This window comes from Chenopodium quinoa, unplaced genomic scaffold, assembly GCF_001683475.1.
Source record: "Chenopodium quinoa cultivar QQ74 unplaced genomic scaffold, ASM168347v1, whole genome shotgun sequence".
Taxonomy (NCBI): Eukaryota; Viridiplantae; Streptophyta; class Magnoliopsida; order Caryophyllales; family Amaranthaceae; genus Chenopodium; species Chenopodium quinoa.
In genome coordinates this window covers 605,842-624,913 of record NW_018744874.1, presented here as the reverse complement: position 1 = coordinate 624,913, position 19,072 = coordinate 605,842, and the positions used below count along the sequence as shown (strand labels likewise).

Below are 19,072 nucleotides of genomic sequence, written 5' to 3'. Positions count from 1 at the left end.
GTAAAAAAAAAAAAGTTGTAGTGTGGGTTTTTGTTAAATTCATTTCACTATATATTGTTAGGATAAAAAAAATTTATGGTTTTTCTACATATAAATTTGATGTTTTAAAGGGAAAAATGATAAACTCGTTAAGAAAATCGGTCAATGAAGTCATAGGAGATCGATTTATCACTCTTTAATTATAGCACCAGACTTTGTTTAATTTACAAAGGGAAAACACAAGCGTCAAATAATGTTACAACAACCTTCCATACATTGTTGTGAAGAGTTACAAAGTTTGCATACCATAGGCGTAGCAAAACAAATTTTATATAAACATCATGACATGAATAGAAGAGAACTAAAGCTTTCTTTTCGTTCTCCCCCTTCGAAAATCCATCACTTGTTCACAGTCGACTGTCTTTGGGACTGATTCCAACCCATTTTCTAGCACATATACGGAGTACTTCATCAAACAGCATATATAATCTCTCCACTACTATCAAGGTCAAGCTCTGGATCCGATTCTAGATCATCTTCCATATCATCATCAATGTCCAAGCTGCCAGTTAAATACTTGTTTAGACTCTGGGATCCAGCTGCAGGAATAGTTGCCTCTGAAATAATCTGCATGATCTCATCAATACTTTGCATAGGCTGATCTGGCTCTTCATACTGATTATTTGCAGCGTTCTCATCCGTGAGATCTGCTGGTAGGTTCTTCAGAAACCATTCGTGCTGCTTTATTTCCGGAATGCTTATTCTCTGACAAATAAATGACTCACAAGTTCAGTTATCAGGTAAAGCAGATTCATCTCACATTGGATGGTGAGGTTGGTAATGTAACACAAAAGGTAATAGATTAAACACCAAAAAGCTACTCCTTCAAGGCAAATAGTTCTTGATATAAGTCACTAAACCATCACACAAGCTCCTATCGAAATAAATTATACTCCCTCTGTTCGGAATTAATAATTACAACTATTTTAAAATGTCCAAATAAAGGCGTCATATTTTCTAACGTGGATTGTAAGGTTTAATATAAATTACCAATATGCCACATTGCCAGTTTGCCACTACTTTAAATTAAGTAATGGGCTTTATCATGTCATACATTTAATCAGAAACTGCTAGAAAATGTGACAACAAACTTGAAAGATGGAGTAATAGTAATACACAAGCTAGACTGAACTTGGTGGGGGCACTATCATCAAAAGTTCAAAACAACAGATACAAAGATATCAACCAAGCAATGCAACAAAAATACATGGTAATGAACACAAACAAAAATGAGAAGAATCAAACAAAATTTCATGAACTCATAAGAGATTTACCTTTGCCGGATCAGCAACAAATATCCTTGAAAGCAGATGTTGACATTCTGGAGATATATGTACATAGTCAGGAATAGAGTATTGGACATTTAAAATTCGCTGCACCAGCAGAAATCACTAAGGGTCAGACAGGCAACCAAAGAAGCCACCACCTTGGTATATAAAATAGTAAATGACTTACATGTATTGTTTTGCGAAAATTTTTGGGTTCCTCAGGGTCCTCAAATGGGTAAGCCCCAACCAACATTACATACAAAGTTACCCCACAAGACCACACATCTGCAATCTGAAATGGCATGGAAGCAAAGATGAATAAGAGTATTCAAGTGTAGCCAACTAGCCACCACTTAATAGTCTTAACATCAAGGAGTGCAGCATGTTTAAATTTCCCACTTCTTCAAGAACTGGTAATATGTGATACTCGTAACATAAATGGCAATTTATATTAGCTTCCGAATGACAAGCTTTATCCAAAACATTAGTAGTCATTTATAGTTCAATATGACCCAGATTTCTCATGTACACCCTGAAGATGATATAAGAAAATGGAAGAGAAATATACAGATGCACACAAGAGTCAGTGTGATGAGCATATAACCTTGCCATCATATTCTTTCTTGAGTAAGACCTCAGGTGCAATATAAGCTGGAGTTCCAACAGTTGATTTGGGTTGAGAATGCAGAACGGAGGACTGAAAGTGAGCAACACATACAAATAAATGTGAGAATCAATTGTAGGAGCAGCTAACATTAACTGAGGCAGGATAACAGGAATGAGGGGCAGAGGGGAAATTAACAGCATGTGAAGCACAAGTATGCAGAGCAACGGTAACAAAATTGCTTTAGAAAAAGCATGTACCTTAGAGTACCCAAAATCACATATCTTCAAGCGAGGAACAGGACTTCCATCCAGTAACGTATTCTCCAACTTTAAGTCTCGATGGCAAACTTGCTTCAAGAAGCAAAAGCACGAAAAAAATTGGCCTTAATGAGAAAATGTATACAAAAAGAAGAAAACCATGAATAGACAGATAATTAATGGTAGAAGTACCATTGAATGACAGTAGCTGACCCCGGATATCAATTGTTGAAAGAAGAAACGTGCCTACGATAAGAGGAAAATCATTGTCAAATAACAAGTTACTAGCAAAAAGCACAAAAAATCACAAGCCAGTAAATAATCGATCACCTCATCCTCACTGAACCGTCCAGCAGTACAAATACGTTCAAACAGCTCTCCACCCGAAGCATACTCCATAACAATAGCCAAATGTGTAGGAGTCAATATAACCTAATAAAAAAACAATCAACAGTCAAGACACTTTGCTACAACCAAACACTTCAAGAGAAACAAGCAAGAGGAGTATACACTAGACAAATACAAACCTCCTTGAATCTGACAATGTTGGGATGTCTCAATGACCTATGATTAATAATTTCTCTCTGCACATTCTCATCTATCTGTACACATAACATAATCAACTTATTAACACAATGCAAAATCTCAGTAACCTTTATATATTTCAAATCATCAATATATAACTATCACTAAAAACAAAAGCCGCTAACATCATCATTGTGCACATGACATGTTCTTCTTAATTCTTCTTTCTCATTATAAATTTATACTTTAATCTTCCAAAATACACATGATTTTACATTTTTCCACGCATGTTTATTGCAACACTTTTCCAAATTCTTTCATTTGTATTTAGTATTGCCTATAAAATTGTATGTGCTTAAAATCGTGCTTTGCATGAGTACTAATCTAATTAACACTAATAAAATGATACAAATAGCAAATCTTCAATTTTGTGTAACAGAAAAAGTGAATGTAAACAAAGAATTGTGCATTTGATCACATTATGTCGAGCAGAATGATCACATAATATCGAGCAGAATGATCACATTTACTGCAGAATACAATCTCTAACCATATAGTGGTAATTATATAATCACTAAAACAAACATTATTAAATTATAGAAGTAATATTAAATTACAACTAATCACAAAACCCAAAACAAAAACTAACCACAACATCAAACCCGTAATCCAAATCATGGGGTCGGCTACATAAACCAACAACATCAAACCCGTAATCCCAATAAGGGTCGGCTACATAAACCAACATTAATAAACGAAGTAATATAAAATAAAATAAAAATGGACTGACCTTCTCACCTCGCTCGATATATTTAACAGCAACAAGTTCATTAGTAGTTTTATCTCTCATCAACCTAGCAACCCCAAAATTACCAGACCCAATATCTTTCACCAATTCATAACGATCACTGTTGTGCATTATCGGCAAATCTGCACTCAAATTCACTCCTCCTCCACCTCCGCCGCCGCCTCCGCCACCCGCCGCCGTCCGATCCATTTTCACTTTCTCTCTCTTCCCAAATTCAATCACCAAAAATTTCCAACTAATTGATAAAATACACCATTTTCATCATCTTCTTCATAATAATAATAACTCCCAAAAGAAAAATTAAAAAAAAGGGGAAATTTTGTTGAGAAAAAGGGGTACGTGTCGAAGATATGAAATCACGTGAAATTTGAAAAGGGTAATTGAAGATTAAAGTAAGAATCCTGTGAATTGCAATTATAAATCCCAAAATTTTCCCCTTTTTAGAAAAAAAATGATCACAGTTCAGAAATTAGGGTTTTGCAGAGTTAGTTGGGTGTTTCACTCGTGATTTTTTTTTTTTTTTTTTTTTTTGGGAAATTTAACAGAAGATGGAAGACATGGATGGTTGAAGATGATGTAGCCAACCGTTTTTTATTTTTATTTTTAAAAAAATAATAAAAATTTGATTTTAGGGATGTGAATAGCGGGAAATGATGAAGAAGGTGTTTATAGTAGGAATTGAATTAGCGGCTGAATATTAAAGTAGGCAACTACTACATGTAATAAAAAGCAAGTTGTGGGAGATATTTATGACTGATTTGCCCATGCTTAGATAAGGTTCACAAGTCACCAATTAAAGCTTCTACGGGGTACTTCCTCTGTCTCATAAAGGTTTGTATGGCGTATTGGCACGTAGTTCTAGAAGAAAGAAATGTGGGGTTGTGTATCGTTCATATGGTCAATTTCTCGCATTGATTTAATTTGATTTGGTATGATTTGAGTGTATATTAGCTTTATATATACGCCAATCATTTATAAAATTACCCGATTTTTGGATGTAATGATGTAATATTAATAATATATTGATAAAAAAAAAAGAAAAAATTTAAACATGATCTATTTTTCAAATAAAAAATGTATAAATCAAAGATACAATCGAAATTGAAACTTATAGATAAACATTGGTGGTTATAGCCTCATAGGATCAATGATATCATCAATCATTAGTTAATAGTTATGGTGCAATCATCAATCACTTGTTATGATGAGTTAACTCCCTTGAAGATGGGAAAAAAGACTTTCATAAATAAAAGAGAGTTATTTTGTAGATTGGTTTAGTCAGTAGAGGGGACAACTTTGTCTACAATAGTTGAAACATTAGAATTGAGATAAAAGAAGTGGGTGATCATATTATATTCACACCCTCATTGATTGACTCTTAAGACTCCATTAGGTTGGGTATTAGCCAATATAATCGCTATTGAACATAATTATTGTTGGTTATTTAGACATTTTATAGATTGAAATGCTTAAATTTTCTAACACTTTAATGTAAGTGTAAAGTGTTATTCAAATTTAGAAGTATTGATAATATTAATTTGAAAAAGACTATATATAACTCTTAATGTAGATGACTCATGCTATTACACACAAAAAAAAAATCATTTCATACTCTATAAAAGTCGTCATAATCTTCATGACATACAATATTTCATACGCTATGTGAAAGTTTCATGTACCAAATAAACGTCTAATGGTCTCATACCAAAAAAAATGAGCTTTTGGTAACACAAACACACACAGTGTATGTGTTACACTTTTTTTTAGTTTGCCCCATCCGATTCACTGGCTCGGTTTTTTGCATTCGGCTCAACTCGAACTAAAAACCTCTCTTAAGAGACATAAAGTTGCATACCACTTGAGCTAATTCTTGTTGGTATTTTTGTGTTACACTTAGGTTCTGTTCACATTTACTGAACTGAGCTGAGTTGAATTGAACAGGTTTGATTGGAGCTGAAGTAAATAGAGCTAAAATGAATATTTTATGAGAGAATAAAATTAATAGCTGAATTGAACCGAATTAAAATTAAGCTTGAAGTGAACGTGTGCATTATTTTGAGTGTTGAAGTGAGTTGAGAACTTAAGAAAACCAGATAAGAACTGGAAAACTACTAGGCTGAAGCACAAATCAAAACTCAGAAATGCTGTTAGTTAACCTGAGCAAACCACAACAACAACTCTATCCACTCTCTCTCCTCAACTCTCTTCCTCCTCCTTCAATCCCCAAACTCTCTTCTTTCTCTCTCCCCCTTCTTCTTCCTCAATCCACCATCTTCACCCCTCCGCAAAACCCCCCTTTCTCTCTCCACCACGTCATCACCACCATGCCTGAAAACCACCCCACTTACACCCCGCGCTACTTCACCTGGAACTTCTATCAAACACTTGGTGGGCGAACTCGAAACCGAAACCGAAACAGATAATGATGTGGGTGTTGATTCAAATGAGATAGAATTGCATAATTTTGACATTGAATGGGATAAAAATGGTGGTGAAATGAGGAAGATTGATATGCAGTTCGATTCGCCGGTGGTGGAGGTGACGGAATTGGAGGAATTGCCGGAAAATTGGCGGCGGTCGAAGATTGCTTGGCTTTGTAAGGAGTTACCTAGTCAAAAACGTCCTACCCAAATTCGACTTCTTACTGCCCAGAAAAAATGGATGCAGCAACAGGATGCTACTTATATTGCGCACCATTTTCTTCGTATTCGTCTAAATGATGCTGCGTTTTCGGTATGATTTCGTGTTTTTATCTATCTTTTTAGTTTGAATTCGATGTTGGATTTTTTGTTTATGATTATGAACTTTATGTGTTATTGCTATGTTTGGATTAGTAGACAGAAATTAAGTTATACCTTGGAGTATGGTTTTGGATGATAGAAGCAAAGTTTAGTGATTGAAAGAGAAGAAATCGGTTTTTCGATTGATTTGTTGTTTGTAATGGAGATTGGATTGATTATGGTGGGAGTTACACAAAATTAGTTTGATGTTTAGAAATCATGGGGCTTTGTTTAGCATAGAATTTTATACCCAAAAGTTAAACTCCTAAATAGGGCTATGGAAATTAGATTATGGACTCGGGTGTCAATGAGCACTTGTGTTCTTTTAGTGTACAAATAGCGTTGTGCATTCGGGTGATGAAAGCAAAGTTTACATTGATGTTATCCTGCAAAATAAGTAGGGAGAACATTGATTGATGCCCAAAGTTCGTGGCTTTGCTTGTTGGGATCTTTTAAGCAATGGTTGAAATTGAAGTATCCATTTTTTGCTAGATTGATCTTTGTATAGGAGATTGTATTGATTGTGGTGAGAGGTGACTCAAAACTAGTTTTATATTTAGAAATTATGGGGCTTTGGCTAGAATAGAATTTCATACCCAAAAGTTAACTTGGTAAGGCCAAGCAAATTAGATCTGGACATGGATGTCAATGAGCATTTGTTTTAGTGAATTAGTGTATAAGGAGCATTGTGCATTTAGATGATGAAAGCAAATTTTACATGTATGATATCCAGCACAATAGTAAGGAAGAACATTGTCACCTAAATTTCGCTGCTTTGCTTTGTTCGCCTCCACTAAGTAGTGGTTGAAACCAAAGTAATCCATTTTTCACTAGATTAATCTTTGTAACAGAGATTGGATTGATTATGATGAGAGTGACCCAAAACTATTTTGGTGTGTAGAAATTAAAGAGTTTTGCCTAGAATAGAGCTTCATACCTATAGTTTAACTTCTAGATAAGGTCATACAAACTAGATCATGGACATGGTTGCCAATGACCACATTTGTTCTTTTAGTGCGCTAGGAATGATGCGCTTTCAGATGATGAAGGCAAAGTTTACATTGATGATATCCAACAAAGTAGTGAGGGAGAACATTGATGCCTAAAAGTCGCTGCTTTGTTTTGTTGGCCTCCCTTAAGCAGTGGTTTAAACTGAAGTACTCCGCAAACAATTTTTGCTAGATTGATCGTTGTATGGAAGATTGGATTGATTATGGTGAGAGGTGAATCAAAGCTAGTTTGATGTTTAGAGATTATAGGGCTTGGCTAGTATAGAATTTCACCCCCAAAAGTTAACTTGACAAGGCGGATCTACAGTGGTGCCATTTAGCACTCATGCTCTTTTAGTGTACAAGGGACCATTGTGCGTTTGGATGACGAAAGCAAAGTTACAATTTTGATATCCAACAAGATAGTGAAGGAGAACATTGATTCCTAAAGTTCACTGCCTTACTTTGTTGGGCTCCCTTACGCTGTGGTAGAAATCAAAGTAATCCATTTTTGCCAGTTAAATCTTTGTGTTGGAGATTGGATTGATTATGGTGAGAGGTGACTCAAAACTAGTTTGATATTCAGAGATTATAAAGCCTTGCCTAGAATAGAATTGTATACCCCTTAGTACACTTGCTAATGCCCTTTTCTAGAGAATTTTGTTTCTATCCCTCCTAAAAGTGAAGCAATGGTAATTTCTTATGGCATTGTCCTATTGTCAAGAACTATTGACATTCGATATGATTCCTTTTGAATGCAATTGTGATCACTGCATAGGCAACTGCTCCAGCTTTTCATCTGCTGCTCCCTGGCATGCCTGTAGACATTTTTTAGGATTGCTTCCAAAAATAAAATGAATAATCACTTATAGACAATTGCTTTACAGTGTGTTTGATTTGAGAAAGGGGAAGGAAAAGAAGGGGAGGGAGGGGAAGAGAGAGGGGGGGTGGGGGGAAGGGAAGGGAAAAATGATGAGTTTCCTTCCAAATCTCTCTATTGTTGGAGAGATTAATTTCCTACAATTTAATCCCTCCATTTCTCCCCCCTCCAATTCCCTTCCTTAATAATCCATCCTTCCATTTCCCTTCCCTACCCTTCTTTCTTTCTCTCCATTCTGTCAATCCAAACAAAGTGTTAGTTCCTTGTCTGTGGAATGCATTTTAGGTTTTCTAGTTATTTATAGGTATATTAAGATGACTAATATACGCTTATGAGTTATGACTTGTGTTCCTCAGACTTTATTCTGTATGATGTACTTTATATGCACCTTTTTCTTATATTATATATCCATTAAACATGATAGGTGTACAAGTGGATGATCCAGCAACACTGGTTTCGATTCGATTTTGCTCTGGCTACCAAGCTTGCTGATTGCATTGGTAGAGAGAGGAAGTTTGCAAAATGTCGAGAGATTTATGATGACATTATCAATCAGGGACGGGTACCTAGTGAATCAACATTTCATATCTTGATTGTTGCATATCTCAGTGCCCCTGGTGAGGACTGCCTTAAGGAAGCATGTGAAATTTACTATCGTATGATACATTTAGGAGCATACCATCCTCGGCTTAGTTTGCATAATGCTCTCTTCAGAGCTCTAATAAGCAAACCTGCTATTTCTGCGAAACCGTATCTTAAACAGGCTGAGTTCATTTTTCATAATCTTGCAACCTGTGGATTAGAGATACGTGAGGAAATTTATAGTGGTCTCCTTTGGCTTCATAGTCATCAGGATACCATTGACAAAGAGCGAATATTTTATCTGTTGAAGGAGATGAATCTGAGGAAAATTCCAGAGACCAAAGATACTCTCTTATCCATTCTGAGGGCTTGTTCGAAAGTAGGTGAAGTGGATGAAGCGGAAAAGACCTGGCTTAAGCTTCTAAATTGTGATGGTGGTATTTCTCCTCAAGCTTATATGTATAAAATGGGTGTCTATGCTGAGGTTGGGGATCCTCTGAAGTCTTTGGATATATTTAGAGAAATGCAGAAGCAGTGTGGACAGATAAACAATGTGGCATACCAGAAGATCATAGAGATTATGTGTAATAGTCAAGAGGTACAGCTTGCTGAGTCTCTTATGAAAGAGTTCGTCGGGAGTGGTCTAAAGTCTCTTACCACATCTTATGTGGATCTCCTAAATATGTATTACAAATTAAGCTTACATGATAAAGTTGAGTCCACCTTCTTGGAATGCCTTGACAAATGCCGCCCAAATCGGGCTATCTATGGTATCTACTTGGACTCATTGGTGAAAACTAGCAATATTGAGAAGGCAGAGAGCATCTTCAAGCAGATGTTAGAGAATGAGGCTATTGGTGTCAGCAGCAGGTCATGTAATAGCCTTTTAAGCGGGTACTTAGCTTGTGGGGATAACGCGAAGGCTGAAAAACTCTATAGGTTCATGCGCCAGAAGAAATATGAGGTCGAGTCCTCTTTGATGGAGAAGCTGGAGTACCTTTTTACCTCCGCCAAAAAATTTATTGAGAAATATGTGACCTTGAAACTGACTCCAGAACAAAGAGAGATTTTGGTGGGTTTGCTGCTTGGTGGCTTGCAAATAGAGTATGCAGGGGAAAAAAAACTACATTTTGTTCATTTTAAGTTCAAGGATGATTCTGGTATACATACAATCTTGAAAAGACATATATATAATGAGTTCCACGAATGGCTACAACATTCCAATGGCTCTACAGATGACAGTGATGACATCCCTTCAGAATTTTTGACAGTCCCGCATACTTGTTTTGGGTTTTATGCTCATCAGTTCTGGGCAGAAGGAAAACAGAGCATTCCCAAATTAATTCATCGGTGGTTAACACCTCGTGTTCTTGCTTACTGGTTTATGTATGGTGGATACACTACACCAAATGGGGATATTTTTTTGAAGGTAAAAGGAAGCAAGGATGATGTGGAGAGAGGGTGTTTAAAGCATTAAAATTGAAGTCATTGGAGTTCAGGATAAAGCAAAAGGGCAAGGTATTTTGGTTGGGCTTTATGGGAAGCCATTCTACTAGCTTTTGGAGACTTATAGAACCTTACCTTCTAAATGACTTATTAGACTTCCCAAAAGCGGATGATCAGCCCTCGGAGAATATAACTGCAGAAAAGTCAAGTGTCTGATCTTGTAGCGAGTTTAATTCTGAAAATGGCAGGAATGCTCATTCTGGTTGGGGTGTGACAGTGATGATCCTTGAAGACTTGTGTAGATTTTGCTTGGTTGCCCCTGACCTCAATATCTTTACACGATGAGTTTGAGGAGAACTCCTCCAAAGTGATGACCATGTCAATGCATCGGCTTCATTTTGCTGCAATTGAGTACATCAGAGGCTCTCTGTTTTTTGATACTTATGTGAGCAAAGGGCTGTACATAGTCAAAAGAAGTAGAAACTTCAGCTTGTAATTTAGATAGGAACCAATTGAGTTAACCTATGGTGCTGATTTGCTGAACTCATGTTTTATAGATGTGCATTTCTTGTACTTTCTTATTCTTTCGTCCTGTGGGAGAAATGTAAGGTTGATGTTAAGAGACTATAGATTATAGAAAATGTCATGGAGACCCTATCTTAGAGATGGGCTCAATTCAATCTTGAAGGGTCTTTTCGCCTATGTACAATGGCAACGATGCATGTAATAACGCATTAAAAATGCCCAAAGATTGTACAGTTTCAGCTCATCTTTAAGAGGGAGTTATCTTCCCTCATCAAAGACACTGGTAAAAACGAGACTTCACGACCTTCCACTCTTCCTCTAGGCTTTATCCAAAAGTAAGATCATTCTTGCTTTCTGACAATGTCAACCAGAGGGATTCTAGATTTGTCGGTGTCACAACGATGAGGACAAGTTACAGCTAGGTAGTCATTATCATGCTGATTGCTGATTGCAGAGCCAAAGAGAAGAGAAGATGGTCATTCAGATGTTTGGATATGAGCTTTACATGTCCTTAATCCTTATCCACAACAGCATCAAGGAAAACCTCTTAGAGTTTCTCTTATATAAATATCTTACTCTATGACAACAGCAAGTTTGGTATATCAGAGAAATAGAGAGACTATCCCTTTCTGAATTTCTTATGAACATGTAGTTTGGACCACATTCCATCATAAAGATGCTTGAAATATATAAATTGGTGGTTTAAAAGGTTAATTTTAACCTTTAATTGTTATTTGTCATATTATATCAACTTAATTTTGTGACTTTTGTATACCATGGAATATTTTGGATTGCTAAGAAAAGAAGTTAGGAATCATTTTACCGTTTTCACCATTGAGTAATTAGTTACATGACTTGCAAATCAAAAGCTAACAAGTTTCTCTAGTCTTGTCATATTACAATGAAATTGAACCTTGTTAGAATCATGGATTAGATTTAATTGTGTCTTCAAGGAGTGTTATTCATGCTCTCCCAAATCCCAACATGCATTGTGTGTTCATTAGATATGTGGAAACATGTAAATAAGGAGCACAATACACCACTCACAAGAGTAAAAATAGTGTAAGAAAAAAAATTGAATGAGGAGAGAACATTTAAAAGGTCAAAAGTGTGAGGTAGAAATTAAGTCAATTTAGGATGCCATACAATCTTATTGAATTGTTGTATTGAAAAGAAAATATGTCATTTTACCTATTTTGTTATTGTGTAATTTGTTACGAAATACATAGAGTTAAAGTTTGACAAAATACTCTAACCTTGCAAGATTGGTGTAAATGTATTGTACATGTGAGAGTTTTATGTTGAACAAAAATTATGAGAGACTGAACGCTACAATCGCTGTTACGCAACTTAAGCCTGAAATTCCGCAATAAAAACGAAAAGAAAAACAATAATGTCATTATGTTGACAAATTACTCTAACCTTGTAAGATTGGTGTAAATAAATGTGTTATAGAATTCATGTGAAAATGAACGTTACAACAGCTGTGACACAACTTACGCCTAAATCTCGCCGTGAAAAGTGGAAGAGTACAAAAACTTTTAAAAAGAAACATATCAATAATATCATGATGTCAAGTGCATTACAACATCTCACGCTTATCCAACCTGCATAATACATGCTGACGTCTGTTACAACTGGCAAGTGTATCAATTTCTACACATTGCAACATTCACACTTATAAAACATGTTGACGTCTGATACAGCTGACAAGTGTATCCATCATAATATTGCACATTATAGCATCCACACTTACCATCCTACATAATAGATGCTGACGTCTAATACATCTGTCAAGTGTATTCATTCTACGGATTACAACATCTCACACTTATCTAACTTGTATAATACATGATGATTACTCATACATATGTATCAATTATGATTCTACACATTACAACATCTAACATTTATTCAGTCTACATACATGCTTGATACAGATATCAAATATATCCATTATAATTCTGCATGGTAAGATACATGAATCTTTTAAACACAATCCTCCTGATTTATAAACCTTAAAATTGTTATGATTTGCTTCCTGAAAGGAGAGATATGGATGAAACAATCACACTTGTGGCTCAAATTGACTACTCTATATAAGACTATGTTCTTCTAAATGAAAACTCCAAGACCTAGCTTTTAGTGAAACATGTGAGTTTACAACACCTATCGGACCTCCAAATTCCCTCAAACGGGTCAAACTCCATGTCCTAACTTCCATTCTTCCAAACCCAAATCCGACTCCGCCTCCAAACCCGAACCCAAACCCGAATGTTAGTTGCTTTGTTGGTAACTTTGTCATCCAAATTACGCCACCCCACCACAAATTTTTCACTTTTTATAAATCCAAGTGTCAAAGCAAACTCTTCCTCTCTTTTATTTTCTCTCTCTTACAATTTACAAACTTCCTTTCTTCCCTTCTTCTCAAGTTTTGTTAAACGGATCCGGGTCAAATAACCCGAAATGGTATCCGACTCGGAGCTAGTCGACCGACTCCGCGAAATCTTACGGACGTCGGACCTTAACACCACCACTCCCGCCGCCGTCCGCCGCCAGCTTCAAACCGACTTCGGCGAAGATTTGACTGATCGCAAAAAGTTCATTTCTCAACAAATTGATCAAATTCTTCATGAAGGTCACGTCAATGGCGCCGACGAAGACGAAAATGTGAGTCCGCCGCCGGAAGCCGGCGGTGATGACGGCGGCGGCGGTGAAGAAGACGGCGAAGAAGCGGCGGAGGAAGACGGAGCGGAAGCGGAAGAAGCCGAAGCCGAAGACGAGGAAGAGGAGGAGGAAGATGATGAAGAGGAAGAAAAGAGGTTTGTTATTTACTTATTTATTTAGTTTATATTAATTTTATTTGTTTTTCTTGGTTTTGTAATTTCGGCTAATTTAAAAGAAAGATGATTTTTTTTTTTTTATTGTTTGAATTTTATCATGAATTTTTCTATTTAAAGAATGAAATGATAGCTATTAATAAATAGATTGAATTAGTAGTTGTTTTTTAGGTGAGTGTTTGCTGTTGACTGGTTTTGCATGTATGTTCTTACAGTTGATTAGTTATTGTATTGAAGAATTTGTAGTTAATCTTTAAGAGATTGGTGTGTTTGGTAATACTTAGAATATGCTTTCGAGAGTATGATGCGCATCATGCTCAACGACGTGTTCTTTTCGTGCATTTGATTGAATGATACAGTAGTACATTTTGAATTGGATTTTATAATTTGATTGGAATGTGTATTTCAATGGGAATTTATGGAACGTTTGATTTGTTGGTCAAAAAGTTAACAAGAGAGGGAAATGGTAAGGAAGGAATGGAAGAGAGGAGAAGTGGAGGTGAGGGAGGGATGGAGAAGGAATTGTTGAAATCCTTGGCTTCGGAAAATACATTATTTTTTCTGCATTTAGGAAAATTATTTGCGACTTAGGCTCTATTGGTTTGACGGAAAGCATTTTCAATGTAAAATGCTTTTAATTTCGGGTTTGCAAGAAAAGATGGAGAGGAAATGAAAAGGGAATATGGAAGGGTTGGATAGATGGGAAGGGAGAAAGAGGAAGGTACATGTAGCTTTTTTGTCTAACAAAAGGAAAATGTTTTACCCCCTTGGGAGGAAGTATTCCACTATTGGGAAAAATTGTTTTCGATTCCAAATAAACCAAACAAAGAACAATAGGATAAACATCTTCCTGACCTAAATTCTCTCGACAAAAATATTTTCTTGCTAAGCATACCAAATCCAGGAAAATGGGATATCAGCTTTCCTAGAAAATGATTTTTCACCCAATTAAAAACAGAATAAGGGTTTTTGGCCTTTTTGATATCTCTAAAAAAGTACCTCACTGGGACACCATAGGTAATTGGTTGCAAATCTTAATGCTTTGAAGCATTTTGAGGTTGATATAAAGTTTTTTCATATGCAACATCTCTTTGATGTGTTGTCGGTGTTGATGTGGCAACAATGAAGTCATTAAGAACTCTTTGCCTTTGATTCTTAAATGCATCTTGCTTTCTGCCATGACAATTTGCCTTTTCTTTCAAAAACTAGGTCCAAGGATGAGGAGGCAAAGAAGAAAAGAAAAGGAACCGGGTTTACCAGATTATGTAGTCTTTCTCCCCAACTTCAAGAGTTTGTTGGTGAACCTGAGATGGCTCGAACTGAGGTGATATTCTACTGCTTCTATCATCTCATTTCGTTTTAATCAGGGTTGCTAGACTTCCAATGTTTAAACCGTGGATTCTGTATTGCCAAATTCTGTTTGGCTTCAGGTAGTTAAGAAACTCTGGGCATATATTAAAGAGAAGGACTTGCAAGATCCTAGTAACAGGCGTAACATAAAATGTGACAAGATGTTGCATTCGATTTTTCGTGTAGATACCATCAATATGTTCCAGATGAATAAAGCTCTCTCCAAGCATATATGGCCGCTTGAGTCAGAGGAAGGTATGTATTGCTTGTTTTGTGATCATCTTTTATTTCCATTACTTTTGCTGTCATATCCTTCTGACATGAATGGAGCTAATCTTAAAGCTGAATGAACAAGAATCGACTTGTATACATCTAAAGTAAATAAAAAATACCTATACAGCCTAAGGCTGGATCCTCTGTAGAGGCATTGGTGGTAATTGATGTTGATAAAAAAAAAAAAATTAAAAACAAAATAAAATAAAATAAAAAATTATGAGATGCAATAGTAGTTCCTGTTCCAAGAATAATTCTGACTGCATTAGCTCAATCCAGGGACATTATACTTCAAAGTAAATTGCTCTATACTGGAACATGGTGGATTAGGAGTTTAGATTACAATTTCTTCCTTCTTTATTTTGTTAACTGTATAAATTTTTGATGGAGCTGTCCGGTTGCTGTTTCTTAGGGGTCCATAAGTTGATTAAAAAAAAAAGCATATGCTGTTTTGGATGTCTAGTCTTTGCTATGTTCTCTTTGACGCGGTTTTATTTCTGGTGCCATCACAATGTTGTTTCTCCTGTATGTTGGAAGATTCGCCCTGGAAAAAATGTCTTCTTATTTACTTTAATGTCAACCTGAATTACTATCTTTAAATGCTAAAGAAGAAAGCACATAAAAGACAGGTTCATGAGTTCTTTCTACTACTACAGTTTATGGTGTTTTCTACTGTGCGCATGTACACTGTCTGTGTTCCTGCATAAAATGGCTGCGAATTTATGCTTCAGAATGTGCATTTTGTAAAAAAGATAGTTCGTCAAACTTGCTTGTATAACTTTTTTTCTTGAACTTTCTATTATAGATCATCCAATTGATAGGCGGCCTCCAGTAAAGAAGCAAAGACGTCAGAAAGACGTAGGTGATACTTTTGAACTATTAAAGATAGGCTGCTAATTTGTTTGGTGATATCCTGTATTAGGTCAAAATTAATTGCTTGCATATGAGGATGAACGATTGCTGTCTTTTAAAAAAAAAAAATTAATTTTATTTTATTTTATTTTATATGGATAAACTATTGCTGTCTTGTTGCCTTTTGTATTTACATATTCTCCTTCTTTTTCCCCCTTTTTTTTTTATAACTTCAATTTGATACGGAAAAATCAAAGCCAAAAGCTAAACAAAAAAAGGGAGGTACTACTGGTTTTCTTATACCCCTACAACTTTCTGAGGCTTTTGTGAAGTTCCTTGGTACTGGTGAAACTACTCTAAGTAGGTCAGACGCTGTCAAGAGGATTTGGAACTATATAAAGCAGAATCAGCTCCAGGTATGGTATTGCTTGCCTAAACTATTCAATGAAACTTTTACATTCCTTTCGTTTTCTCCTGTGTTTTCCTTTTTTAGGATGAGGGGTTGGGGTTGGTGGCCTCTAATGTGAATATGTATAACTTGAAGATTTTTTGCTTACATAATGGAAACAATTGCGAAAATACCTTCCATTCATGCTGCAACATGCTTTCAACTTCAACCCCTGAGCAACTGGGAAGCTTAGTTGTATTTGCAATTTGCAGCTCTTACACATGAGACTTTATCCAGTACTCGTATAATGTACCCCTTGGTTCTTATAATTGATGTCAAAATCTCCGTTTTTGGATTTCTCTATAAGTAGTCAAATTAAAGCATTGAATGTGCACAAAATTTGATGGTTGGTCAGAAGTAATAAAAAGGGTAGGAAACTTTAGCGTGATGATAGAAACTTTTCTTTTCCTAATTTCAAAATTATATAGGACGAAGCAAGATGCAATTCATTTTAGCCTGGTTGCTTGTGTATCCTCTTATATTTCAATTGTTGATTTGCTTCTTCATGCTTTATGATTCTATCATCCATATCACTAATATTAAGGTAATGTGCAACTGTTGAAAAGAGAATTTTTACCTCTAAACATGTTGACATGTTGTACTTGTTCTTTAGAATATAGCTATTGATTAAAATGATTTTGGGCCTTCTTGAAAAGCATGGGCAATCTCTGCTAGTCTTAATTGGTCAAGGGTAAAGCTGTATACTTTTTTACTCTATCCACATTGCCACATTTGTGGTCTTTTATTCTTATTCTCAAATCTCCATTTCCATTAAGACATACTCTGACAACTGCAACTAATTTGCTGTCACTAAAGTTGAAGAAGCCACCAAAACATATGCTTAGGAATATCAAAGGCAAATCAAACTACTTGAACCTTCTTAGGCCTGTTGTCTTCACCTTATATCCTCTTATTGCAGGAAAGTTAAGTTTAGATGAGGAGGTCAATAAGTTCAGATAGTTCGGAAAGGGTAAATAAGGGTTACCCAAGCTCAATTTACAACTAAAATAAGCTTTACTAAGGTTCAATAAGCTCGTTTAAGTTCAAGTTAGTTAAATTAAGTTCAAATAAGTTCATAAAAGTGGATATCTGGAGAATAGAACAAACCCTTACTTTGTGTGAAGTACAGTCACCAAGAACTCTCCCACATTTGTAGGCGATTTTTTCAACTCCACTGTCCTCTCTTACTATAACTATCTACTACAGTTTTTCAAACTATAAGTTATATGAAGTAGAATAGTGGGTCAGTTGTAGTTGCACCTATCCAAACAAAAATTGCATGTAGAGTGCTGTTTCTTCTTTAATCCTTTTTTGGAAACTTTTTTGCTTTTGTGAAACTTGCATCGAGATATTAAAAGCCTTCACTTAGTCATTTTTTTAAGTCTATATATATAACTTCTTCTCACATGGTCTCTAGCTTCTGTAAAAGTTCTCACATCTATACTCTTCTTTACATTCTTGTCTCAGCTATTTAACAAAATTAAGTGCTAATGTACAGTCCAAGCAAGGTGTCTTATTTGCTTTTCTATGATCTTTATTATATAAGCTAAAGATTATTTCTGTAAATTTTAAATATTAGCATCACTAGGTATAGAATCTATTCTCAAATTTTCTGCTGGGGAAGACCACCTCTAAATCTATCTAACTGTTGCGGGAACTTAGCATTGTAGCAGATTCTTCATAATATGCTTCCAATAATCTTGCTCAATAGTATTTCTTTTTTACCATCCTTATTAGAAGATTTGTAGCTCACTTCAAAAGTTGTTGGGGTTTGGGGAATTTCTTGGTCTTTCATCATCTTTCTGATTTCCTAGGCTTATCTAACAGGATACCATCATACCTCTGGAATATTCTGAGTTACTTGTTTGTCCATGTCTTTAGTTGTAATTTTTAAGTTTTGAGTTTTGACCCGCAGCATGCCTGACCAACACTACTGCTCTTATGTTTTGAAGGACCCTTCTGATAAGAGGAGAATTTTGTGTGATGAAAAGCTAAAGGAACTATTTGACGTGGATTTTTTCAACGGCTTTTCAGTCTCAAAGTATCTAACTGCTCATTTGACTAAAGTAGAGCAATGAGCAGAGTGCTAGTGTTGGAACTTGGAAGTAGTTCACCCTGCAATATAGGTGAGCAATTTTTGTGGAAGTGCAGCATACCGTGTATACAATTTGAAAAGCAGTAGTGGGATGCAGGTTCGGTAGGATAGTTAACAGTTTGTATTTTTCCTTTTCTGACCCGCTTGACCTTCATGGATGTAATTAGCCTTTTTTTTAGTTTAATACAAGTGCCTTTGTACCTGTTAGCTTCTTTGTAATGAAGCTGAACTGTGACTCCCTTTTGCATTTTCATGTATCAATTACCATTAGTAGGATATGTTAACAAAGCTAAGGTTTTACTCTGCTCAAGTGCCTACTCCTCATTAGCCACTACCCCCAAAGCCAAGTGCCTCAAGATACTCTTCAATTTTGTCGAAGTTGTAGTTTGAAATGTCAGCTGGTTGTCGATCCTAGCTCATGTGCCCTACCTTTGTATCGGGGCCTTGGCCATTGCGTGGTCTAAATGGCTTTGTGTCATGTCGCCCATTCAACCTGCTGCAAACTGTC

The 19,072-nt window shown here is 35.9% G+C and overlaps 3 protein-coding genes across 4 annotated transcripts; 2 read left to right on the top strand and 1 right to left on the bottom strand.

The window, feature by feature from the left end:
* Positions 1-133: 133 nt before the first annotated feature.
* LOC110704981 (serine/threonine-protein kinase SRK2E-like) lies at positions 134-4,229 on the bottom strand. 2 transcript variants are annotated; one of them, XM_021882791.1, is made up of 9 exons: positions 3,487-4,229; positions 2,699-2,773; positions 2,502-2,603; positions 2,364-2,417; positions 2,172-2,264; positions 1,912-2,004; positions 1,495-1,599; positions 1,314-1,412; positions 134-744 (listed from the first exon to the last, which is right to left on the bottom strand). In XM_021882791.1, exons 1-9 carry the CDS (start codon positions 3,691-3,693, stop codon positions 451-453), a joined length of 1,122 nt encoding a protein of 373 aa, XP_021738483.1. In that variant the 5' UTR covers positions 3,694-4,229; the 3' UTR covers positions 134-450. The 2 variants fall into 2 exon arrangements, with proteins under 2 accessions (XP_021738483.1, XP_021738484.1); XM_021882792.1 differs by having other exon boundaries at positions 3,495-3,661.
* Positions 4,053-10,857, top strand: LOC110704853 (pentatricopeptide repeat-containing protein At2g15820, chloroplastic-like). Its single transcript, XM_021882668.1, is given in 4 exon segments — positions 4,053-4,068; positions 5,666-6,237; positions 8,578-10,188; positions 10,191-10,857. Coding segments are annotated over 4 exon segments (2,406 nt in total). The 3' UTR covers positions 10,398-10,857.
* Positions 10,858-12,731: 1,874 nt separating this feature from the next.
* LOC110704980 (upstream activation factor subunit spp27-like) lies at positions 12,732-18,811 on the top strand. The gene is made up of 6 exons (XM_021882790.1): positions 12,732-13,528; positions 14,756-14,870; positions 14,977-15,151; positions 15,975-16,027; positions 16,279-16,437; positions 18,422-18,811. The coding sequence occupies exons 1-6, from the start codon at positions 13,173-13,175 to the stop codon at positions 18,545-18,547; spliced, it is 984 nt and encodes a 327-aa protein (XP_021738482.1). The 5' UTR covers positions 12,732-13,172; the 3' UTR covers positions 18,548-18,811.
* The last annotated feature ends 261 nt before the right edge of the window (positions 18,812-19,072 follow it).

What these genes read in the sequence shown, in the direction of transcription:
- LOC110704981 (XM_021882791.1), bottom strand. Translation starts at nt 3,693, where the DNA reads ATGGATCGGACGGCGGCGGGTGGCGGAGGCGGCGGCGGAGGTGGAGGA. An exon ending in ATATCGAGCGAGGTGAGAAG is followed by an intron (nt 2,774 to 3,486) that starts GTCAGTCCATTT and finishes TTATGTGTACAG; the next exon opens with ATAGATGAGAATGTGCAGAG. An exon ending in ACATTGTCAGATTCAAGGAG is followed by an intron (nt 2,604 to 2,698) that starts GTTTGTATTTGT and finishes TTTTTTTATTAG; the next exon opens with GTTATATTGACTCCTACACA.
- LOC110704980 (XM_021882790.1), top strand. Translation starts at nt 13,173, where the DNA reads ATGGTATCCGACTCGGAGCTAGTCGACCGACTCCGCGAAATCTTACGG. An exon ending in AGCAAAGACGTCAGAAAGAC is followed by an intron (nt 16,028 to 16,278) that starts GTAGGTGATACT and finishes GAAAAATCAAAG; the next exon opens with CCAAAAGCTAAACAAAAAAA. An exon ending in TAAAGCAGAATCAGCTCCAG is followed by an intron (nt 16,438 to 18,421) that starts GTATGGTATTGC and finishes TATGTTTTGAAG; the next exon opens with GACCCTTCTGATAAGAGGAG.